Below are 25,932 nucleotides of genomic sequence, written 5' to 3'. Positions count from 1 at the left end.
TGGGTGAACCAGAAAGTCATAGAGAGAGAGAGAGAGAGAGTGGTTCCAAAATGCATGGGGAGGGGGTGATGTGACTGATGGTGGGATTGTGTTGCTACTGGTAGAAATGGTATGACCATGGAGTCTGGGTCCAAGATGGCGACGCCTATGTTTGGAGACAGCTACAAAGGATTGCATACTCTGGAAAAGCAGTGCAGTATATCAAAAAACAGGGAGAACAACTCTTATTTGAGAAGGAGAAGCAGAGGAGGTAATCCTACGGGAGGGCGACCACAGCAACAGACCAGTTAAGGGTTCCACAGCTGAAGAACACTCGGGCGGCAGGCTTTTGGCGACTCAAGGTGAGGGAAACCGCCACAGGCCATGGGCTGCTGGTGACTGCGGTCGAGGGATTCGTCTCAGGCAGCCGACTGCTGGAAACTAGCTCGAGACTGGCTGAAGGGGTACCAGGTGTCGGAACCGGGATGAGAGAGGGTGCCAAGTGCCCTGAAGGCTTCCTGATTGTGTCGGAGGTTTTGGTCTGGGGCTCGGGCTGCTGGTGGTTTGGACTGTGTGACTGCTGCAGCACTGGAGGCAAATCCATGGGCACTTGGTGACTCTGAGGGGACTCTCTCTTATTTCTCTTTCTCTGACAATAAGGGGCACTTCAGGCAACGTGCTGAAGGTGAAACTGTCTGCCTTACGGCACACAAAACCAAATTCCATGTATTATGGCACTGCTTTTATTACATGACAATAAAGGAATCTTGAAGAATGATTTGCTGGACACAGAGACTGGAAGGGTGAAACGCGAGGACAAAGGGAACTTCACCTCTGTTCTATCTAGGGGGGCAGAAAGGGTGAGAACAGAGATGCAGGAAAGGAGGGAAATGTGGGAAGGGATCCATCATCCAACAGAGGAGGGGACGCCATGTTTCCTGAAAAAGAAGATTTCAGATGTCCTGGAGGGGAAAGCCTCATCTCAAGAGCAGGTGCAGCACAGACAGAGAAAGGGAGGTGCCTTTACAAGAGAAGGAGGTGCAGTTGAAGTCGTTGTCAGTGGGTTTACAGTAAACATCAGATAGTTTTCCTTCTGAGATGGAGGCAGAGAGATCCAGTGAGGGGAGAGACGAGTCAGACACAATCCACATGAGTTTGAGGTCAGGGTGAAAAAGTAAATTCACCAGCTGCTTTATGACTTTGGTCAATCCTCAGCAAATCTGCTTTGTGAAGTTGATCATTTTGCCTTAAAAGACCAGCGTGGTGGAAATGGGTTTCAGTTCATGAGACACAGGCACACTACTGAACAAAGAAGGAGATGCAACATTGAAGCATGAATCAGACTAGAACTATTCTAATAAATTAAATGATTAAATCTACTGACCGGGTGTTAAACAAACAGGGGGCAGTGGTGGGATGCAGTGAAGGAAAGTTCAGCTAATTTAGGTGAAAGGAGAAGCAATTGTACAGAGTAGTTAAATGGGTAATGATAAAGATTCAGGGAGACAGAGTGAATGCAGAACACTGGAAAATACCTTTCATTGGAGTCAAAATTAACAACTATTTTTCTAAATGCATACAGCTTTCATAGCAATTTGGGTGTATTAATGGCACAGAGAGAAATAATTGGTCTAATAGTCATTGCAGAGAAACAGTGCAAAATGACAAAGGATGGAAATCAAATAGAAATGCAAACTACTTTTGTTGTGATGGTAAGAGGTTGAAATTTGTTGGCGCTCAGAAAGACCTGAGAGTCCTTGTTCACAAATGAGTGGAAGTTAATAGTTATCGTACAGTCGATAATTAGGAAATACACAACGCTGGAGAAACTAAGCAGGTCAAACTGCGTACTTTATATGGCAAAGATAAAGATACTTAACCAACGTTTTGGGCTTGAGCCCTTCATCATGGTAGGATATCTTTGCAGACTTTTGTGTTTTACTCCAGTAGGTAATTAGGAACTGTGTATTGGCCTGTATTTGCAAGAGGATTGAAAGGTAAAAGTGTGGATATCTTTCTTCAGTTACATAAAGCCTGGTGAGATTACCCAAAATACTGTCCTGCAGGTATAGAATCCCAGGGGAAGGTTGTAGTGGCAACAGAGGAGTGCAGCAAAGAACAATTATAATGATATATGAATGAAAAGGGAGACTAAAGCTTTGTCGCTGAAGAAGCAAGAGTTATTCATCGTCAAACAATTCTATCAAATTAAGAAGAGCGAATCCAAGCGTTGATGTCTTGCATTGCTCATTCTCTTTCACTGGATCAAGACAATTATAGAAAGGCAAATCAGAATCAATGGCCCATGAATCACCTCAGTTGCTTTACCTCCACTGATGTTCCATCAGTATGCCTTTCAATTTCAAAATGGTCACGTACTCAGACATTGAAGTCAGCAACAAATTGACAATCATGGATTTTTTTGTGAAATCAACTTTGAGGAGCATTAAGGAAATACCCCTGGGATGGCTGGTTTGTCATATACAGAAAGATTAAGCAGATCTGACCAATAAACTATTGAACAGAAGAGTAGAGAGCTGATCTCACTGAAACTTGCAAAATTCCTGCAAGGCTTGACAGGTCGATACAAATGATATTTTCCCTAACTATGGATAAGGAGGTTGAGAAAGAGGGGAAAATCTCTCAAAATAAGGGGCTGGTGATTCAAGACAGAGGTGAGAAGAAATTTTCTTCAACCGTGAATCTTTGGAATTCTCCATCCAAAAAGATTTTGGAGTTCAGTTACCAATGATCTTCCTGACAAAAATATAAGTTCTCTAGAGGAGATCTCCATGCAGAAGAACAGAATTGGGGAAAATCAAATGAGAAGCACAATTGATCAGGAGATTAGAATAGGTACTTTGCATTGGATTTAAGCAATATTTCAGCAAGTTTCTGCCAAAGAAAGGTCGCCCTATTCTTTCTGGACTCTATAATCATGAGCCTCCAGGTGGTCCCTCTGTAGCATGGGAAGTTGCGGCTTTGCAGAAACACAAAAATGCTTCAGTGAAAATCACTGCAGTTTTCAGAAGTAAACATTCATTTTCTCAGATGCCTTCACTTGAGCTTCGCAGACGATAACAAAAGTCATGCAATCTCAGTCACAAACATTTACTGGTGACTATCCAGTCATTGAATTGCCTGTACTTTCTTCCCTGAGGAAATCAGGATTTCCCCTCCTCGCTCTAATGTTCAGGCCATGACTTCATCAACACCAAACATTGCTGGCATTCTTGTTGGAAGAGAGCTGTCAGGAGCCAGGCATCCAAGAATAGGAAAGCAACAGAAACACTGGAGGAACTTAGCAGATCTTGCAGCATCCATTGAAGGTAAAGATACATGCCCTTCTTCTATCTCTACAATCACAGGATCCTTCGCATCCCAAACATGCAAAGGATAGAGCAGTGGCTCTCAACCTTTTTCTTTCCACTCACATACCAACTTAAGTAGTCCCTATGCCGTCGGTGCTCCGTTACTCATAAGGGATTGCTTAAGGTGGGATGTGAGTGGGAAGGGAAGGTTGAGAACCACTGCTCTAGACCCAATTGATACTGAAATATTTGACTTGAGAAAAATTGTCTTTGGCCCATTTCCTTTGGAGTTATGAAACTGTGCACATAACGAGTCAACTAGGTACGATTAAAACAGAGGTTTTCAAACTTTTTCTTCCCACCCACATACCACTTTAAGCAATCCCTTACTGATCATAGAGCACCTATAGAGCACAAGAGCCTATCTCGGAGTCTTTTAAATGTCCCTATGATACCACCTCTGGCAGTACATTTCAGGCACCCACCGCTCTCTGTGTAAAAAAAACTTCTCAAAACTTCCCTCCACTCACCTTAAGCAGATGTTCTCTGGTATTGGCCATTGCTGGCCTGGGGAAAAAGTCCTGCCTGTCCACCCTCTCTGTGACTCTCATAATCTTAATCACCTTAATTCAATCACTTCTCATCTCCTGTTGCTCAAATGGGAAAAGCCCTAGCTTGCTGAACCTTCCCTCATAAGAAATGTTCTCCAATTCAGGCAGCATTGTTGGCTAATCTCCATGCACCCCCTCTAAAGCTTCCACTTCTTTATCATAACAAGGCAACTTGACCTGAACATAATACTCTAAGTATGGTCCAACCAGAGTTTTATAGAGTTGCAATATTACTTTATGGCTCTTGAACTTAATCCCCTGTCTTAACTACCCTATTAACTTGTACAGCAACCTTTAGGGTCCCTCTCTTTCTTCACAAATCCTGCTACTAACAATGTACCCTGCCTTCAAGTTCAATCTTCAAAAGCGAATCATTTCTCACATTTCCAGACTGAACCCCACCTGGTGCTTCTCTGCCCAACTCTTTATTCGGCCCTTATCCCATTGTAACCCACAACAACCTTCTACACTAGTTCTCAAAATATCAGAAAGATGACCATTCATCGAAACACTGATGCAAATTTGTTGTCAAAATTATAAACGTAAGCCTCTCACTCAGTCTTGGTAGTAGCTTTCTGGTCATTTCATAGGGGATCTGAGGGTTACCTTTCCTCTGAGTGAATGCAAGTTATAGTACAGAACATGTTTTTCTTTGGCTTGGCTTCGCGGACGAAGATTTATGGAGGGGTAATGTCCACGTCAGCTGCAGGCTCGTTTGTGGCTGACAAGTCCGATGCGGGACAGGCAGACATGGTTGCAGCGGTCGCAAGGGAAAATTGGTTGGTTGGGGTTGGGTGTTGGGTTTTTCCTCCTTTGTCTTTTGTCAGTGAGGTGGGCTCTGCGGTCTTCTTCAAAGGAGGTTGCTGCCTGCCGAACTGTGAGGTGTCAAGATGCACGGTTGGAGGTGATATCAGCCCACTGGCGGTGGTCAATGTGGCAGGCACCAAGAGATTTCTTTAGTCAGTCCTTGTACCTCTTCTTTGGTGCACCTCTGTCTCGGTGGCCAGTGGAGAGCTCACCACATAACACGATCTTGGGAAGGCGATGGACCTCCGTTCTGGAGACGTGACCTACCCAGTGCAGTTTGATCTTCAGCAGCGTGGATTCGATGGTGTCGGCCTCTGCCATCTCGAGTACTTCGATGTTGGAGATGAAGTCTCTCCAATGAATATTGAGGATGGAGCGGAGACAACGCTGGTGGAAGCGTTCTAGGAGCCGTAGATGATGCCCGTAGAGGACCCATGATTCGGAGCCGAACAGGAGTGTGGGTATGACAATGGCTCTGTATACGCTAATCTTTGTGAGGTTTTTCAGTTGGTTGTTTTTCCAGACTCTTTTGTGTAGTCTTCCAAAGGTGCTATTTGCCTTGGCGAGTCTGTTGTCTATCTCGTTGTTGATCCTTGCATCCGATGAAATGGTGCAGCCGTTTTGAGTTTTGTGTGCCCGATGGAGATGTGGGGGGGCTGGTAGTCATGGTGGGGAGCTGGCTGATGGAGGACCTCAGTTTTCTTCAGGCTGACTTCCAGGCCAAACATTTTGGCAGTTTCCGCAAAACAGGACGTCAAGCGCTGAAGAGCTGGCTCTGAATGGGCAACTAAAGCGGCATCGTCTGCAAAGAGTAGTTCACGGACAAGTTGTTCTTGTGTCTGAACATGTAATATTACACAAAATTGCCATAAAACAAACAAAGAGCTGCCATTAGTGTCGCCCGGTGCCCCTTGCAGTAAGGGAGAAAGAGAAGCAGAAGAGAGTCCCTTTAGAGTCACTGAATGCCGATGGCTTTGCCTCCAGCTCTCCTGCTGCAGCAGCCAAACAAACTCCCGATCAATTCATCGATCAAGGCTTCCATCATTATTAAATTAAGAGATATTTTCTGGAATGTCAGAAGGAAATTCACAATAATGGATTAATTGTGAAATTGGCTGCCTCAAAACTCAAATACTTATCCAGTGCGAGTAATCAAGTCCAAATGTCGCAAAGGGAATCAAACACCGAGTTCATTTTCCAAACCTGGATGGAGATTTAAAGTGAATCCAAGTTGATCTTGAGGTTAAATTGGCCTCCATTTAAGGGACCACAATGGGGCCATTGTGCCTCACTGTGAAATTTAATCTGACAGAGAACTGAGAATGTCTTTTGGTAAAATCTTATTGGTGCTATTTCACTTTCGGGATCAACTCTGGGATTCGATCAATTGAATCAGTTAACCTCAATTCTTTTTAAGTCACTATTTGATCGCGAACTCTAAGGTTGATTAATGGAGGTGCTGCTGGTCATCAGTGGATTAACCCTGTCTGTGGATAAAGCATGTTAGCAGCAGGTGCAAAGCAGCCTGGCTGATGGAAGTACAACTAGGCATTTCAATTCATCATTATATGACAGGGCCCGGCTCTATACCACTAAGAATCTGCTTTTTGCACAACTCGGCATTCAGTTCTGCCACAGGCAGCTCCTCTGGAGTTGATGGCGCCAACCTCATCTTCCTTCTCTCTTCTCCTGATGTTCATCTTCTACTAGGGTGGCTATTCCAAAGGAGGACACACACACATATATTCCATTGGTATTGCAAAAACAACAAATGCAAATACACTATAGTAACCTATGACTATGGCCTCCTTTGGTATGGCCACCCTATCTTCTACATCCTTATTTCCTTGTCTTCCCCCCATTCTCTTCTTTGAATACCCTTAACTGTGGGCTGTGGTTGTCTGTTTGCCAGGTTGTTCATTTTTCAAACAAGCAATATTGAACTGACTAGTCAGTACTAGAGAGCAGCTGGTAATGTGGATATACATTATAAAGGGGTTAATAGTTGTCTCAAATAACCTCCTTCAGCAGTCACATTTTTAATTAAGGTGGAGGTCAGGAGCAGTGACTGGAGAGATCACAGGAATGAAAAGCTCAGTAATCAGGGAGAGCCTTTCCCTTGGTTGCAATCGAGGGTTATGTGTGATCGCCTTTGAATGCATGAGTCTTGCAATTTTATAAAATTCTTGAGGAAGTTTGACTTAAAAGAAGTTTCTTAGATGGTTAACCACGATCTGAACATGGAGTGAATTGAAGCCCTTGCAATATGTCTAAAGTTCTAAGATGAAAAAGGGAGTTCAAATTGCTACATGTATGTCATTTATGACAGTCTGAACCTGGGAGAATTTCTCTCAGCAGCTAATTAAAAATAAAGAATTATAAAGTCACCTACAGTAATTATCAACTTCCTCAGTGTTACTGAGATGGGGCAATATACAACAATAATAATCCATAATAATTTGGAGGTTAGGGGAGTTGTATGTCCAAATAGTCTGATTGCATGTGTGAACCTGTGTTGAGGATACAGAAACTTTTAGTGATGGCTATCTTGACGACGGAAGCCACTGTAGATAATCCTTCCTGTAATGCTCTAGCTAATTTTAAATGGTGTGTCCTTCTACGCCTCCTCCCCGAGGACCCTATGCATGTTTAGTATCCCTCTCCTCCATAAATGCTTGTGGTCCAATTTGTTGGCAATTGTAGTGATAGGCTGAACAAAGATTCGGGATTCTGCAAGTCTTGACATGGCAATGGAGGTCAGTAGAATCCTCAGTGGTGAATGGAAAAAGGTCGTATAATGAGCAGGCCAACTTCTGGAAGGTCTGAAACAGCTCCTGAAGCTTCCTCTAAAAATGTGAATGAGGCGAAGCTACTAACAATGTTATGAAAATCGGTCCGGGTGCCAATGAATGAGTCACATTTTGGAATAATGTGATTTAAATTCGCATTGCTCTGTTGTGAAACAGCACTGCAAAACTAGCGCCGTTAATCTGATGTCCATTCATTGGTGAATGCACATCACAAGTGTGATCACCCCAGGCGTTGTCCAGTAATACTTCTAGAATGACTAAAAAGTCATGGAATAATCCCAGAATTAAAAAGAAAATCAATTCTCAATCACATGACAATGAAAAAATATTATGGCAGTGAACCTCTAAGCTGACATTTTCATGCTGTCAGCCCAAGCTTGATTTAAACTCAGATCCCAAAGGTGCAAGGACACTCCATTAATCTCCTGTACAAACTAGACCTCTTGGAACTGCATTAACAATCAATTGCAGTAAGAAAGCTAATACAGCAATTAAAAAACTAAAACAATAGAAAGTGTTTATTTTCCACAAAAAATTAATGTCTTTATATTTCAGTTTATATAGTAACTATTAACTTGAACTGTTTTCAAAAGAAATGACATTTGATCTTTCAGCATCCACTGTTTTATATTCAAGAATGTTTGAACACAATGCAACATTTCACAATTCTGCACATATATTATCCTGTAACTTAGTGAGGTTTCCAATAACATACTATGTTTTTTTCTTTAAAATGCATTCTTGGCAATTTTCTAATGCAAGTCCTACTTAATTTATTTCAAAGTGTGAGGAGAGTTTATTAATTCCTCATTCTTTACCTGAGAATGTAACCTTTGAGGACCCCATTGACCTCTTGCTCTGGAGGGGGTTGCCACTGCACCATTATGGATTGATTTGTTCGACCACTGGCCATAATATTCTGTGGAGGGGCAGTTGGTGGCTCTTCTGGTAACAACAGCCTACAACCAAGCATGTTACATGATAAATCAAAACATTAAGTACAGGAAGCTGTATTGATTCAATGTTCTGTGAATGGGTATTAACTTTAGTACATAAGGATTCCAAAATTGTGGAAGGGTGAAAACATTTCATCATGTAAATGTTTAAAAATAAAGATAAAGGATCCATCCTTGACATGTAATACTACATTTAGAATGTAACATACATGAAATTCTTTAACTTTTGTCTACCGTCAGGCAGACAGAGAGTCGCCACTTTATCCAGCATCCCTCACAGAAATCTACAGCACCTGGAGTTCCAAGACAGTCTCCCCTCCAAGTACTGACCAGACCTGTGGCTGCTTAGCTTCCAAAATCAGACAATCCTAGGCATTTTCAGGCTATTCTTTCATAAATAAATAACGAGAAGTAGAAGTACTGTGGAGAAGGAGATAGAGCAGTTGCCCACGTCTCTAATTATAAAACAGATAAAAAGTAATATTGCCTTCCAGGATGCTCTTATAACATAAATTTTAAATTTATAAAGTTTTATAAATTTGGACATACAGCACGGTAACAGGCCATTTTGGCCCACTAGTCTGTGCTGCCCAATTACACCCAATTAATCTACACCCCTTGTACATTTCGAAAGGCGGAAGGAAACAAAAACCTGTACAGACAGGGCGGGATTGGAACCCCAGGCCCGATCGCTAGCGCTGTAAAGGTGTTGCGCTAAACGTGACACCATGGATGGCCAACCTATGACACATGAGCTAAAAGTGGTGCAGTGAATGAATGGAAGTGGCCACCCCTGCGCTAAGCCAAATGTGCCGCCCTTTTAAACAGTTAATTTTTTTTTAACCTCAAGAACTTCTCAGAACATTCAGATTTGCTGTTGAAAATGTCTAGAACATTGTACAAGCCATATTATCTGCTTGGAGATATTTTAAAATTATAGTTTTATCTGTAGTCAGAGAAAGAAAGACGATCCTGTAAGTGAACACAGTAATTATTCGACTTGCGTGCACGGTTTTACTAAGATTGGAAAATAGCCAAATGAATTTATTCCATAGCACTAAAAATTGACATCTATGGTTTTCATGTTGCTGTGTAATCAATGACGTCGTTAATTGGACTGAGGCTTGTTCTTGCTGCACAGCAGGTAGTGCTGCTATTTCATGACTCCGGTTTTCTCCCATGTCCCAAATACATGTTGGTTCATAGGTTAATGCTGGTTGGGAGATTAATTGCCCTGAGTGAAGGAATGAGAATCAGGGTGGAGTTGATGAGCATAAAAGAGAGAATAGGTTGTTGGGAGTGGATTGATGTGATTGATTTTTTAGCTGTCAGTTGAGACAGTTTTAAAATTAGAGACTGACATCGGTATCTTCAGATAATAAGAGAAATAAGAGTTAACCAAGTACATATTTTTGAGTTTCTGTTGAGTGAATTAATTTAGTTTAAAGATTTCCTCATAGTTCATGACACTGAATTAAAGGGCTAGTAATGCAAGATGAAAAATCAAACTTCACAGTCAAAAACACCAAAGTGCAAAATTTGGATTTCTTACAGCATCGGGCAACTAAAGTGGTCAAAAACAAAATTGTTTGTGCTGCATAAGCAAGTGAAACCAGACAGAGAGTTGTATAAAAGAGAAACAGATAATTTGGCCCAACGTCTTCACCAGCCAAGTTGTCTACCAGAACTTGTTCCATTTTCCTGTGTTTGGCCCATTTCTGACTTTTTCTGTCCATGTATATGGCCATATACTCTTTAAAAGTTGTAAATGGACCCACCTCTACCACTTCCTCTTCCAGCTCATTCCACATACCTACAACCCTGTGTGAAAAATTGCCCCTCAGGTCACCTTTAAATTTAGATTCCCATATCCTGAGAAAAAGACTGTGATCATTCACCTTATCTTGGCCCCTCTTGACTTGATATACCTCTGAGGTCACCCATCAGCCCTCTTTGCTCCATCAAGTAAAACCTTAACCTATCTAGCCTCTCCTTATAACTCAAGCCTTCCGATCCTGCTAACATCATTGTGAATATTTTTTGCACCTTTTCCAGTTTACCAACATCCCTTTGATCGCAAGATGACTAGAACTATACAAGGTAGTCCAAATGTCTTACCAACATCTTCTGGAGCTGAAACATGGCATTCCAACTCATGTACCTGTGTGGTCACTTCTAGAGAACTGTGTCTTTGTACCTCTCTATCTCCCTGTTGATAGCTCTCTCCAGGGCCCTGCCATTTACTGTGCAAGTCTTGCCTTTGTTTAACTTATTAAGATATAACATCTGTGCTTGTGTGAATTAAAATCTACCTGCAATTCCTTAATCCACTTTCTGTTGGGAATCTTAATGAACCTTCACTATCCAATATACTCCCAATTTTAGTGTCCATCTGCAAACTTACCAACCATGTCACCTAAATTCTCATCCATGTCATTAAAATAGACGATGAGCAGACTGCCAATTTGAGAACCATGCTTCCTCCACCATCTGGGATAAAACAGGAAAGTCTGCTGGAGAAATGAGTTTCTCCACCACCCTCTGACTCCGTGGTTTTGAAACTCTTTTCTTCCCACTCACAAATGACCTTAAGTATTCCCTATGCCATAGGCATTGTGTCATTAGTTAGGGATTACTTAAGGTGGTATGTGAGAGGGGAAAGAAAAGGTTGAGACCACTGCTCTAGATCCAATTGTTACTGAAATATTTTGCTTGAGAAAAATTGTCATTGGCCTTTTTCCTTTGGAGTTACGAAATTGTGCACTTAACGAGTCAATGAGGTTTGATTAAAACAGTGGTTTTCAACCTTTTTTTTCCCACTCACACACCACTTTAAGTAATCCCTCACTAATCTCAGAGCACCTATGGCACAGGGATTACTCAAGATCGTATGTGAGAGGAAATAAAATATTTGAAAACCACTGCTCGAATTCTTACCACCAAGTGAATTTTGCATCCATCTGGCATATTGTTGAAAAAAATTAGATAGTTAAAATTCATCTAACTTGATTGAATATATGCAGTTTATTTTCTCTGTGACAAGTTGTTTGATAAACAGAAAAGGCTTATTCAATCATGATTATTATCTCATCATCAAAATGATGATCCAGAAAGCATAGCAACACCTCTGCTTTCTTCAGAAAGTCTGGCATGATCCCCTGTCCCTCAACAACTTCTACATCAAAAGTATGCTTGCTGAATCTATCATAGCTTGGTACAGGAGTAGTGAATGCAGCTCAGAACAGAAACTTCTCTCCCCTCCATGGAATCTAGCAGGTTTGCTCGAGTTGTTGAGGAGGATTTAAACTAGTTTGGCAGGGTGGGGTGGGAATCAGAATGTGAGGGCAGAGATTAGGGCAGAAAGACAAAACCACGATGCTATGTGCTCTGAGTTGGCGAGGAAGGACAGGCAGGAGACAAAACATAAAGGTAGCCAGTTAGAGGGTTTGAAATGTGTCTATTTCAACCCTAGGAGTATTAGGAATGAAGGGGATGAACTTAGAGCATGGGTTAGTACTTGGAACTACGATATTGAGGCCATTACTGAAATTTGGCTGGAGGAAGGACAAGTTTGGCTGATGAAGGTGTTTTCAAAAGAATAGGATGGGAGGTAGGAAAGGAGGGGGTGTGGAGAAGCATTACTGCTCAGGGATAGTATCACAGCTATAGAAAGGGAGGACGTTGCAGAGGGAGTGTCTACTGAGTCGGTGTAGGTGGAAGTCAGAAATAGGAAGGGAGCTATCGGAGTCTCCAGGTGGCGCTCATGGAGTGAACACGTTTTGGTTTTTGCTCCATAAAATATACTATTTTTAACCTGTATCCACCTTTGAACTAACTTCACAGAAGTCAGAAAGATCTTTATTATTTCTCTAATTATACTTGAGTCTGAAAATTTTGAAGAAATGACTGAAGGAAAAGCTACACGAGCTAAAACCCGGGCAAAAGAAGGTAACGGCCGAGAGAAGAAACAACCAGACATTAAACTAAGTGAGATGACCTTCACTGACTTTTTAAAATTCTTTCGTGATGAATTCAAAGATGTTTGTCGCAAAAAAGACCTAGCTGAACTTCGTACAGCTTTAATTGCCTCAGAAGCTGAAGCCAAAAAACAACATACCTTAATTGCAGCTCTTCAAACTGAAGTTCAACAAAAAGAGATTAGACTGACTGAGGTCGAACAGAAACTTTCCAAAGCAATTAAACAACTAGAAGCGCTCCAGCTGAAATGCATTGATTCAGAGAACCGTTCCAGAAGACAAAATATTCGTTTGGTTGGAATTCCTGAAGGCATTGAGAAAGGAGATCTCCTGACGTTTTTTGCCGAGGAAGGGAGCTATCACTGTGCTGGAAGTGGTCTATAGGCCCCCAAATAACCCTGGGAAACTGAGGAGCAGATAAGCAGGCAGATTTTGGAATGGTGTCAGAAATACAGGGTTGTAGTTATGGGTGATTTCAACTTCCCTAATATTGACTGGCACCTACTGACTGCAAGAGGGATAGATAGGGCTGAATTTGTCAGGTGTGTACAACAAAGATTCCTGACACAGTATGTGGATCATCCGACTAGAGGAGAGGCCATACTGGATCTGGCTCTGGGGAATGAACCTGGTCAAGTGGTAGACCTCTCCATGGGAGAGCATTTTGGTGAGAGTGACCACAACTCCCTGAGCTTCAACATAGCTATGGAAAAGAATATAAACAGTCAAACTGGGAAAATGCTTAACTGGGAAAGGGCTAATTATGAAGGGATGAGGCAGGAACTAGTGAGAATAAACTGGAAACAGTTGTTTAAGGGTGAAAACACTGAAGTAATGTGGAGGAATATTAGGGACCACTTGGTAGGTTTGTCCCACTAGGACAAGGAAAAGATGGTAGGAAAAGGGAACCATGGTTGTCCAAACAGGTCAGGCAACTAGTCAGAAGGAAGAAGGAAGTGGACATTAGATACAGGAAGCAGAAAACAGGAAAGGTTCATGAGAAGTATATAGTAGCCAGGAAGGAACTTAAGAAAGGGCTTAGGAGAGCTTAAAGGGGCATGAAAAGGCCTTGGCCTGTAGAATTAAGGAGAACCCCAAGGTGTTATATGTGAAGAACAGAATGAAGGTGGTGTCGCTAAAGGATAAGGAAGACAACATGTGCCTGAAGGCAGATGCGGTTGGGGAGGTCCAAAATGAATACTTTGCATCAGCATTTACAAGAGAAAAGGACCTCGATTCTTAAGGATAGATCGTTGAGCATTTAGAGATGTACAGTCTACTCAAGAATAGTCAGCAAGGCTTTGTGATGGTAAGGTCGTGCCTCACGAGTCTAATTGAGATTTTTGAGGAGGTAACAAAAGAAACTGATGAGAGTAGGGCAGTAGATGTGGTCTACATGGATTTCAGCAAGGCATTTGACAAGGTCCGCCACACGAGATAAAAAAATGGGCTTGTAGGAAGAAAGCAAGGAGAAGTAGTGGAAGGAAAGTATTCTGCCTATAGAAGATAAAAAATGGGCTTGAGGGAAGAAAGCAGAGAGAAGTAGTGGAAGGATGTATTCTGCCTACAGAAGATAAAAAAAATTGGCTTGTAGGAAGAAAGCAGAGAGAAGTAGTGGAAGGATGTATTCTGCCTACAGAAGATAAAAAAATGGGCTTGTAGGGAGAAAGCAGAGAGAAGTAGTGGAAGGAAAGTATTCTGCCTATAGAAGATAAAAAATGGGCTTGAGGGAAGAAAGCAGAGAGAAGTAGTGGAAGGATGTATTCTGCCTACAGAAGATTTTAAAAATTGGCTTGTAGGAAGAAAGCAGAGAGAAGTAGTGGAAGGATGTATTCTGCCTACAGAAGATAAAAAAAATGGGCTTGTAGGAAGAAAGCAGATAGAAGTAGTGGAAGGAAAGTATTCTGCCTATAGAAGATAAAAAATGGGCTTGAGGGAAGAGAGCAGAGAGAAGTAGTGGAAGGATGTATTCTGCCTACAGAAGATAAAAAAAATTGGCTTGTAGGAAGAAAGCAGAGAGAAGTAGTGGAAGGATGTATTCTGCCTACAGAAGATAAAAAAAATTGGCTTGTAGGAAGAAAGCAGAGAGAAGTAGTGGAAGGATGTATTCTGCCTACAGAAGATAAAAAAATGGGATTGTAGGAAGAAAGCAGAGAGAAGTAGTGGAAGGAAAGTATTCTGCCTATAGAAGATAAAAAATGGGCTTGAGGGAAGAAAGCAGAGAGAAGTAGTGGAAGGATGTATTCTGCCCACAGAAGATAAAAAAAATTGGCTTGTAGGAAGAAAGCAGAGAGAAGTAGTGGAAGGATGTATTCTGCCTACAGAAGATAAAAAAATGGGCTTGTAGGAAGAAAGCAGAGAGAAGTAGTGGAAGGATGTATTCTGCCTACAGAAGATAAAAAAAATGGGCTTGTAGGAAGAAAGCAGAGAGAAGTAGTGGAAGGATGTATTCTGCCTACAGAAGATAAAAAAATGGGCTTGTAGGAAGAAAGCAGAGAGAAGTAGTGGAAGGAAAGTATTCTGCCTATAGAAGATAAAAAATGGGCTTGTAGGAAGAAAGCAGAGAGAAGTAGTGGAAGGATGTATTCTGCCTATAGAAGATAAAAAATGGGCTTGAGGGAAGAAAGCAGAGAGAAGTAGTGGAAGGATGTATTCTGCCTACAGAAGATAAAAAAATGGGCTTGAGGGAAGAAAGCAGAGAGAAGTAGTGGAAGGATGTATTCTGCCCACAGAAGATAAAAAAATGGGCTTGTAGGAAGAAAGCAGAGAGAAGTAGTGGAAGGAAAGTATTCTGCCTATAGAAGATAAAAAATGGGCTTGTAGGAAGAAAGCAGAGAGAAGTAGTGGAAGGATGTATTCTGCCTATAGAAGATAAAAAATGGGCTTGTAGGAAGAAAGCAGAGAGAAGTAGTGGAAGGATGTATTCTGCCTATAGAAGATAAAAAATGGGCTTGTAGGAAGAAAGCAGAGAGAAGTAGTGGAAGGATGTATTCTGCCTACAGAAGATAAAAAAACGGGCTTGTAGGAAGAAAGCAGAGAGAAGTAGTGGAAGGAAAGTATTCTGCCTATAGAAGATAAAAAATGGGCTTGTAGGAAGAAAGCAGAGAGAAGTAGTGGAAGGATGTATTCTGCCTACAGAAGATAAAAAAATGGGCTTGTAGGAAGAAAGCAGAGAGAAGTAGTGGAAGGAAAGTATTCTGCCTATAGAAGATAAAAAATGGGCTTGTAGGAAGAAAGCAGAGAGAAGTAGTGGAAGGATGTATTCTGCCTATAGAAGATAAAAAAGGCTTGAGGGAAGAAAGCAGAGAGAAGTAGTGGAAGGATGTATTCTGCCAACAGAAGATAAAAAAATGGGCTTGAGGGAAGAAAGCAGAGAGAAGTAGTGGAAGGAAAGTATTCTGCCTACAGAAGATAAAAAAATGGGCTTGTAGGAAGAAAGCAGAGAGAAGTAGTGGAAGGAAAGTATTCTGCCTATAGAAGATAAAAAATGGGCTTGTAGGAAGAAAGCAGAGAGAAGTAGTGGAAGGATGTATTCTGCCTATAGAAGATAAAAAATGGGCTTGTAGGAAGAAAGCAGAGAGAAGTAGTGGAAGGATGTATTCTGCCTATAGAAGATAAAAAATGGGCTTGAGGGAAGAAAGCAGAGAGAAGTAGTGGAAGGATGTATTCTGCCTACAGAAGATAAAAAAATGGGCTTGAGGGAAGAAAGCAGAGAGAAGTAGTGGAAGGATGTATTCTGCCTACAGAAGATAAAAAAATGGGCTTGTAGGAAGAAAGCAGAGAGAAGTAGTGGAAGGATGTATTCTGTCTATGAAAGTGCCTGTTTTGGGAACTCTTCCCTGAGTGATTTTTATAAATGACCTGGAATGAAAATACAGAAGGATCGGTCAGTCAATTTGCGGATGACACAAAAGTTGGAGGAGCTGTGGATGGACCTGAAGGCTGTCAAAGGTTACAAGAGGATAGAGAAAGGATGAAGAGTTGGGCAGAAAAGTGGCAGATGGATTTCAATCCGGATAAGTGTGAGGTGATGCATTTTGGAAGGACTAACCAGAAGGCTGGTTGGCTACTTAAGAGTGCGGAGGAGCAGAGAGACAACCTTCAAGGTCGCTGCACAGGTTGATAGGATAATTAAAAAGGTCTATGGGATGGTGGGATTTATTAATTGGGGGATTTAATTCAGAAGAGATGTCATGTTACAACTCTACAAATCTTTGGTAAGACCATATTTAGAGTATTATGTTCAGTTCTAGCCACCTCATTATAGGAAGGATGGAGAGGGTGCAGAGATTTACCAGGATGATGCTTGGATTGGGAAACAAGTCTTATAAGGCAAGGTTAGCAGAGTTGGGACTTTTCTCTCTCTGGAGCATAGAAGGATGAGAGGAGATAGAAGTCTACAAGATTATGAGAAGCATAGGTAGAATGGACAGCCAGCACCTGTTCCCTAGGGCTGGATCTGCAAATACTAGAGGTCATATGTACAAAGTTAAGGGAGGGAAATTTAGGGGAGACATCAGGGTTGTTTTCTTCTTACACCTAGAGAGTTGTGGGGGCCTGGAATGCCAAGCCGAGGATGGTGGTGGAAGCTGAAACATTGGGGGCATTTAAGACAGAAACATGGATGAAAGAATTAAAGAAGGTTATGGGGTAGGGAAGGTTTAGTACTTTTTTTTAGGAAGGCATATATGGGTCGGAACAACATCGAGGGCTGAATGGCCTGTATTGTTCTACATCTCTCTCTGCCTCGGAGAGGCCACCAGCGTATGGAAAGACCCATCATACTCCGGACACACTCTCTTTTCCCTCCTCTCATTGGGGACAAAGCTTAACAGTGTGAAAGCACGCACCAACAGGTTTCCCCTGCAGCCATCAGGCTCTGGAATGAACCCCATAAAGGGGACAGTATTCTGCCCTTTCTTGGTTTGCGAATGATCTTCATTTTCATTTTAATTCTACATCCTGTAAATTGGGCTCTATTCACAACTGTAAGCAATGCCAGAGATAACCTATTGGTCTATTTACAAAAGAACCCTTATCCCTCTACAAGGTAAAAAGCAATTGTTTATGTAGCAAAGGGAAAAATACAGAACTGATATTTTGGGCTCGAGGCCTTCATCAAAGTTATCTCTCATGCATCTTTTCTGCACTTTCAACAAATGAATGACATGTACTAAGGAAATACCCTGTAGCATTTGGCCTAACACACGTTCTTTTAAATATAACATCCTGGTAATCTCTTTGTATGTCAGTTTTATTTCACTAGAAGTGAACCTTTAGTGCTCTGACTTTTCTCAGATCCATATTTACCTGCAGCAGTTGGAGCCGTTATTTTATTTAATCAGTTACCACTTCAGCAGTATACGGCCTCATTCCTTCTTATCATCCTACAATTGTTTGTATTAAAATTCAGTGAACATTTATCACTGTGAAGTACCACGTCTGCAAAGATTTATCATTGTAAATTTAATATGTTCACGTACAAGGTCAAGTTTTTTTCTCCCAGTCAAGAGTATTTGATTGGTTACAAGGTTCTTTGTGACATCCAGATCTGTATTGGGTCCACAAGTTTTCTATTACCTTTCCAACATTTATGATTCCCAAATATACTACCTCTCCCATTACTTATTTAAACCCATTCTATGTTTTTCATCGAACAGAACTCGCCTTGGCCACTACCACCACAGATGATGATGTATCATTGCTTCTCTCATTCACCTGACCCATCTTCATTGCTTGATAAATTATTTTCCCCCTTTCTCTCGTCACAATTTTCTCATGGCTTTGTTTGTACCAAAGGCCGTCACACAGCCAGCAAAACTGCTGACTCAAAGCTCCAGAATTTGGGTTCAATTCCCACCTCCAGGGCTGCCTGTGTGGAGTTTGTACCTTCTCCCCGTGAATCCTCCGGGTGCTCCTGTTTCCTATCATGTTGCAAATAAATTTGCAGGCTGGCAGGATAATTGTACCCCGTAAATTTCTCCTAGAGTATTGGTGAGTGGAAGTTGATGATAAAAAAATAATGGGATTCATGTTGGTTTACTGTGAATGGGTGGATGATTATCAGCATGTGCTGTCATGGCTCTCTCTCTCTCTCTCTCTCTCTCTCTCTCTCTCTCTCTCTCTCTCTCTCTCTTCCCCCTATGACTCAAAGATGACTCTGTAGTTCTTACAACATCATTTCTGGAATCAAAAGTGAGGCCCTGGCTCCTTCCTTTGGAGGACCAAGGGTATTGCCTTCAGCACATTTTTGTTCATTCATGCAATGCAGGCATCACTGACAATGCTCAGTCCCACTGGCCTCTGAAGAAGGTAGTTGCCAGCCTTTAGGAAGCTCTGCAGTCTGTGAGTGGAAATCACAAAACTGTCTGTACAGAGTTCCAGGATTTTAACCAAGTTTCAATAAAGAGATAACAATATATAGTATTATCAACACAAAATCTTGAGCAATTTGGAGAAGAACTTGCAGGTAGTGTTTGTTCATTCTGATTGTACAATTGTAGAGCACCACTAAACAAAACGGCATTCTTCGGTCCTTGGTATAAAAACCATGCCAACACACATAGATATAGAACACATATTTACAAGTGATTTACATTATATGCTGTACAAAAATAAATACTGTTACATAATCGTAGTCTCGGAGGGTTTATATGAGCAGGTTATCAGTCATTTAGCAGTCTCACTTCCCGTGGGAACAAACTGTTTCTCAGCATGGTGGTTCAGGCACTGATACTCTTATATCTCTTCCCCGGCGGGAGGAGTTGAAAGATTCTATGCGTAGGGCAGTAGAGGTCCTTCATGATTTTGTAAGCTGTGATCCCAGTAGATCACTCCATGGGGGGGATTGGGAGACTCCAGGGATCCTCTCCGCTGCTCTTATGGTCTTGTGGATTGCTCTACAGCAACCGTACGCCGAACACGGTGATGCAGCCGGCCAGGATGCTCTCAGCGAAGCTCCTTTAAAATGTTAACAGGCAGCCAATAGCTTTGTCCGTCTCAGTCTTCTCATGTTGCGCCTTCCTGACAAGTGCGGAGATGTTGTTTCCCCAGGATAGATTGTTTCCATCCACTTCTTCTCCATTCATTGTTGGTAGATTTTGCAGGTTGAGGATATGAAGCTGGCAGATTTCTACAGATGTGTGGTGGAAAGTGGGCTGCAGCATGGTCTGGTATGGGAACACCAATACCCCTGAGTGTAAAACCCAGGACATCAGAGGAAAAACCCTTCCCACTATCGAGAACATCTACAGGGAACGCTGCCGTTGGAGAGCAGCAGCAATCATCAAGGATCCACACACCCAGCACATCCTCTGTTTTCGCTGTTGCCATCAGGAAAGAGGTCTAGGTGCCACAAGTCTCACTCCACCAGGTCCAAGAATAGCTGCTACCCCTCCACCATCAGACTCCTCAACGACAAACTCAATCAGGGACTCATTTAAGGACTCTTACATTTGCTCTTTATTTTTTATTCTCTCTGTATTTCAGTTTGTTTACATTTATTATGTTTTCAGCTCTTTATTTGTTTACATATGCATGCTGTATACTGTTTTTTTGCACTACTACTAAGTGGTGATTCTGCCTCGCCTGCAGGAAAAAGAATCTCAGGGTTGTATGTGATGTTATGTATGTCTTTCTTTGGCATGGCTTCGTGGACGAAGATTTATGGAGGGGGTAAAAAGTCCACGTCAGCTGCAGGCTCGTTTGTGGCTGACAAGTCCGATGCGGGACAGGCAGACACGGTTGCAGCGGTTGCAGGGGAAAATTGGTTGGTTGGGGTTGGGTGTTGGGTTTTTCCTCCTTTGCCTTTTGTCAGTGAGGTGGGCTCTGCGGTCTTCTTCAAAGGAGGTTGCTGCCCGCCAAACTGTGAGGTGCCAAGATGCACGGTTTGAGGCGAGATCAGCCCACTGGCGGTGGTCAATGTGACAGGCACCAAGAGATTTCTTTAGGCAGTCCTTGTACCTCTTCTTTGGTGCACCTCTGTCTCGGTGGCCAGTGGAGAGCTCGCCATATAACACGATCTTGGGAAGGCGATGGTCCTCCATTCTGGAGACGTGACCCATCCAGCGCAGCTGGATCTTCAGCAGCGTGGACTCGATGCTGTCGACCTCTGCCATCTCGAGTACTTCGACGTATGTATGTAGTCTGACAGTAAATCCAAAATAAATAAATCTGAAGAAGTTTTGGCAAAATGCTTCTGAAAGCATTATGGAGGGTGCAGAGGGTCCTCAACTTCACTGTGCTCCGAGGTAACGGGCTTGAAAATTAAAGTTTCTAGATGGGATGCCGATCAGTTGAATAACAGTGAAGTTTGGGTGTTGTAGAGCTGCATTCTATACATTGGGTGGCATGGTTAGTGCAGCATTGTTACAGCGCCAGTGATTGGGACTGGGGTTCAAATCCCGTGCTGTCTGTGTGGAGCTTTACACTCTCCCCATGTCTGCGTGGGACTTCCCCGGGGAATCTGGTTTCCTCCCACTGTTCAAAAACCTACCAGGGGGTTGTAGGTTATTTGGGTATAATTAGGTGGCTCAGGCTTGTGAGCTGAAAGGGCCAGTTACCATGCTGTATGCCTAAATTTAAAATAAAATTGTATAAATTCCTTATTTGTGCCTTGAAGACAATAGAGATGTTTTGGAGAATCAATGAGATGTATCACACAGCACAGGATATCACATCTCTGACCTGATCGGATCAACATTGAAATCTCTTGCTCCCTTGATCACACATACTCTCTCCCTCACAGCCAACTTAATTGCTTCCACCAATCTACCCACAAGCTGCTTGCATCAAACATGAATACTAAATGTGCTTTAACCCCTCAGTGGGTATTTAACCTCAAGATCACTTGATTACATCTGGATCTCCCCTCACCTTTAATGAAATTCATCTCCATGACTTTGTTGATATATTTTTTGGGGCGTCATCTTTGGAAGAGATGTCAAACAATTGGCTCATCTGCCTCTTAGTTGAACGTAAAAGATTCTTATTACACCATTTGAAAATGAGGAGGAAGATCTTTTAAGTTCTGTCCTACATTTAACCAAGGGCAGTCCCTTCCATGTTACAATTCTAATGTTCTCTGATGCCTAACTTCACCAGCATAACATTAATTTTGGGCAAAACAGTATCACAAATATATTGTTCTCCATTAAGCCCACTCATTTATCATCACAATCCTTGAAAACTTCCACCCATTTCTGTTCTCTACAATGTTATTAAATTCTGCCCATGTCCATAAATTATTCCTTAGCCACACAGTACCATCACACTGATAAATGTTCCAGCCATATATCCTCTGCTCAACTCATCCATCAGCACTCCTATACAAGGCCAAGTCTTTAGCTGGATTCATCCTATCCTCTCAAACTTTCTTCCTAAATCTGTGCCCCTTCTCAAAAGCTCAGCAAACATTTTGCTTCCCAAACTTTACAAAAATGCATTTTATCTAATACATCATACGTCCCTTTCTAGTTTGGCATACAGTTTCTCCCACATTCCAATTGCGAATTGATTTCAAAAGTATTTAATTTTCTGCAGAGCACTTGGGATATTCGGAGAAAGGAAAGGTGGTGATCAATACTGTGTATGCTTTTTTCTTCCAGGATAGGAATGATGGGGGAGGGAAAATTCTTGCCTTAATACCAACTGTTTTTGCTTTAATTCATTACAATAATCTTGAGCAATAGTTCTTCATAATTATTTATTTTGAATTTTTAAAATTTAAATATACAGCACGGTAACCGGCCCTTAAGGCCCACGAACCCTTGCTGCCCAATTAACCTACAAACCCTATACTTTTTGAAGAGTGGGAGGAAACCGGAGCAACTGGGGAAAATCCACGCAGACATGGAAGAACATACAAACTCTTTACAAACAGCCCAGATCTGAACCAAGGTTGCTGGTACAGTCACAGCGTTGGGCTACCCGCTACGCGAATCGTGCTGCCCCACCACTAAGCGAACCGGGCTGCCCCACCACTACGCCAACCGGGCTGCCCCACCACTACGCGAACCGTAATATTTGAAGGCTTTACCTACATTCAAAACTGAATCTACAGTATTCTATCGATTTTTTTTTGAATATTTTATTTCTAATTTTCCAGACTCGAACTCAACAGTTTACAACATTAACAAAGTCAATGTTAAAAAATCGACTCTGAACACAATTTATCTATATTAATTCTATATACATTTCTCAGTCGGGGTCGAGTTGTTTCCTTTTCCTTCCCCTTCCCTCCCCCCACTTCATTGACACTAAACATTTAATATATTAACTAACCGTAAGCATACTAGTCACTAAAAACACACACACAACAAAAGTATAAATCATATTGGGGTTTTGGAGGTCTGTCACAGCGCGGAGGCCCAAACTCAGGCTGCTTTCGCTCCTTGAATTTATCTGCCTGGCTGGAATGAGATGGGCTCCCCACCACCACCCCCTCTCTCCACCACCCCCCCCCCACACATTGGCTGGTGAGTGGTCAAGGAGAGCAGGACAGCAAAGTACGGCAATCCACTCTTCAACCATGTTCCCATGAAGTCTAAGTAAGGATGCGAGACTTTTTTTGAATGTATCATACTTTCCCCTCAAGTTATAAGTGATCTTCTCCAGGGGAACACAACTTTGCATTTTCCCGTTCCAGCACATAACACTCAGGCAAGAGTTGGACTTCCAGGTAACCGCTATGCACTACCTGGCCATCGCCAAGGTGATCATTGCAAATTGGATTTGAAATTTGGACAGCTTCATCTTAAGTCTGATGTCCATTATGTTTCCCAACAGGAATAACTCAGGGTACTGTGGGAATTCTTTAACTCTTACTTTTTCTAGAATTTGTCCTAGGTCCACCCAAAAGGGTCTCACCTTGGCACATGTCCAAGTTGCATGCACAAAGGTTCCTGTCTCGATGCTGCATCTAAAAATATTGGCCAGTTTAGATCTACTCAATATTTGCAGCGTCAGGTACAGCTGGTGCAGAAAGTTGTATTGCACCAGCCTGTACTGTGCATTGATAACTGCAGTCATGCTGGACCAGCACAGGATGCACCACTCATCAATCATTAATCCTAAGTCTGACTCCCACCTCTGCCTTGATTTGTGAAGGCTTGGTGTTGTCATTGCACTCAGAGCAAGAAATACATTGCCGAAATGAACTTCTGTGTGTTCCCCCTTCGAACCACTGCACTTTAGTTGGGTCAATGTTGGAACTAATTTGTCCTGCAGAAATGATCTGAAGGTAGCAGTGGAAGGTCTTATTTGATAAATCATACTTATGCCTAAGTTGTTCGGATGACATTAGTTGCCCCTGCTTGTAACAATCCTCTACACATCCGACACCATTATGACGCCAGGTGTCCAGGAGCTTGTTACCTACCATTAATGGTATTAATCTATTCGGTGTCAGGGGTGTTTTTTGGGGACAGCCCTACTTTGATTCCTAGATGCTGGTTAATTTTATTCGAAATGAGGATAATTTGTTTTAGAATAGGGCTGACTATTTTCCTAGATAATAATTTGGCGACCCATTTGTAGATAAAGTCCTCTGCCACCTTCTCGTCCACCAAGTGCAGACCAATTTGTGCTCAGGAGAGTACCTCTCCTCCCCCAAAGAGTGAGAGCATTTTTGTGTAACGGAAAGGTAGCCAGGGTCTCTATGGAGAAATTGACCTGGAATTACAGTCTGGGTGAATGCCGGACTTCAAAAATTACTATTGGGCAGCCCAGTCGAGATACATTTCCTTACTCTATTGATGTTTACGCAAAAAACATATAAAATTCTAAATAATAGATATTTAGATTTACATTTACTTTTCTGTAAGGAAATTATGTGATTTAACCATTGTTAAAGATCAAAGATGCTTCATTGACCTGCCACGTGCCGTAAATATTGATCCTTCTTCTAGTGGAAAAGAACATACCTGTTAGTTTCAGAGCTATGTTGTCCTTTCCCGAGTTGATTTACTGCGCACATTCGAAACTGGTACGAACGAGCTGAAGTCAATCCATTCACAGTAACATGAACCACTTCAGGATTAACGTTAGATAACTGTACCTTCCATGGAGAATCTACAGGACAGAAAAAAGAATGCTCATAGGATTAAATAGCTCATTAATTTTGTAAAATATATCATATATCAACAAATGTAATTGTACATCTGTAAACAAAAATTCAAGTTGAACACATTTGTATCTTTTGATTATTTTACGAAATAAGGATTTGTCTACTAAATAACCAGCTCTGATTAAAAACTGCACACATTTTTTGCTCTTCACTCCTCAAACAGTTTGAGATTAGGAAAATTTGCAGGATCTGTGACTGCGTGCCTTCACCTTACCATGCTGTGATAAAATACGTCGGTAGATCAATGTTTTATGCTGCCATTCATTTACTTGAGTATTCAGAAGGAGAGAATCTGAAACAGCCATCATCAATAATATTCACGACGACGACTTGTGTTTAAATGGTGCCTCAGTTATGATTTGTGAACACATTATCAAAATGAAATTTGACATGGACATCCAATGACTAGACCAGAGAGCAAATTTTAAGTAAAAGCCAGTCAAGTCTCGAAATACTCAGAAAACACTTGTAGCGAGAGAAATTTCTGATAAATGACCTTCATTGGAGCTGGAAAAAAAAGTTTTAAACAGATGTGAAGTGCATAAAGAAGCCGAGGCAGGTTTGCAGGGGGAATGAAGGGAGAAGGAATTAAACCAGTGGAAAGAAAAAGGTTGAGAACCACTGGACTAAATGTATAATGATCAAGTGAAAGGCAGGAGACAAAAGGGGCATTAATGAATGGTGAAATAAGTTGGTAATGGATTGGGGGGTGGAGGAGGGATGTTGAAAGAAGAATGCATTTGAAATTTCCAAAGAACATAGTTTGAAACAAAAGTGCTGCACATACAGATTACCTAAAATTGCTGGTAAAGTGCCTCACACAGTAGGTAGACAACTTTCATTGGAACAAAAATGGTGGCGAGAGTGGTCAGAATGGGTGGAAGAGAAAATTAATGTCACAGAATCAAACTTGCAGACTGAATACAGAACAACAAAGGACAGGCTGTGGGTGGGTTGGTATGGGCGGCGCTACATTACGCCACAGGAAGAACTGAAAAGAGCTTGAGCTTTGGGTTAATCATTTCATGTATCTGTAGATGTTGTATGAAATATCCAAGTATTATTATAAGGAAAGATATAATAAAGGATTTGCATTGACCATTTTATAAAAGTTAGTATCTAGACATTTGCAATGACCCTCAGTGGTAAAGAAAATAGAGGATGCAAAAGCTTCAAGTTATTTCCTTATGTACATGTGCCTAGCTCCATTCATGCATAAATAATCACAAGATTATTAGATATTGCTCATGTTTATGTTGCACACCACTCTCAAATCACGATGTCTTCAGCTAGATCAGTGGTTTTCAACCTTTTACTTTCCACTCACATACCACTTGAAGTATTCCCTATGCCATAG

At 41.7% G+C, this 25,932-nt stretch overlaps 1 protein-coding gene across 3 annotated transcripts in view; it reads right to left on the bottom strand.

Annotated features, from left to right (window-relative positions):
• Positions 1-25,932, bottom strand: part of sdk1a (sidekick cell adhesion molecule 1a) — a 681,074-nt gene that overhangs the window by 180,026 nt on the left and 475,116 nt on the right. For all 3 annotated transcript variants that reach the window (XM_069906184.1, XM_069906185.1, XM_069906186.1), the window contains 2 exons: positions 24,373-24,520; positions 8,337-8,477 (listed from right to left, as the gene is read on the bottom strand). In XM_069906184.1, coding sequence (XP_069762285.1) covers positions 8,337-8,477; positions 24,373-24,520 — 289 coding nt within the window. The remainder of the gene's footprint in view (positions 1-8,336; positions 8,478-24,372; positions 24,521-25,932) is intronic.

Source organism: Narcine bancroftii, chromosome 12 (genome assembly GCF_036971445.1).
Source record: "Narcine bancroftii isolate sNarBan1 chromosome 12, sNarBan1.hap1, whole genome shotgun sequence".
Lineage (NCBI taxonomy): Eukaryota > Metazoa > Chordata > Chondrichthyes > Torpediniformes > Narcinidae > Narcine > Narcine bancroftii.
Note: the sequence above shows the minus strand (reverse complement) of the source record. Positions and strands in the feature narration are given on the sequence as shown.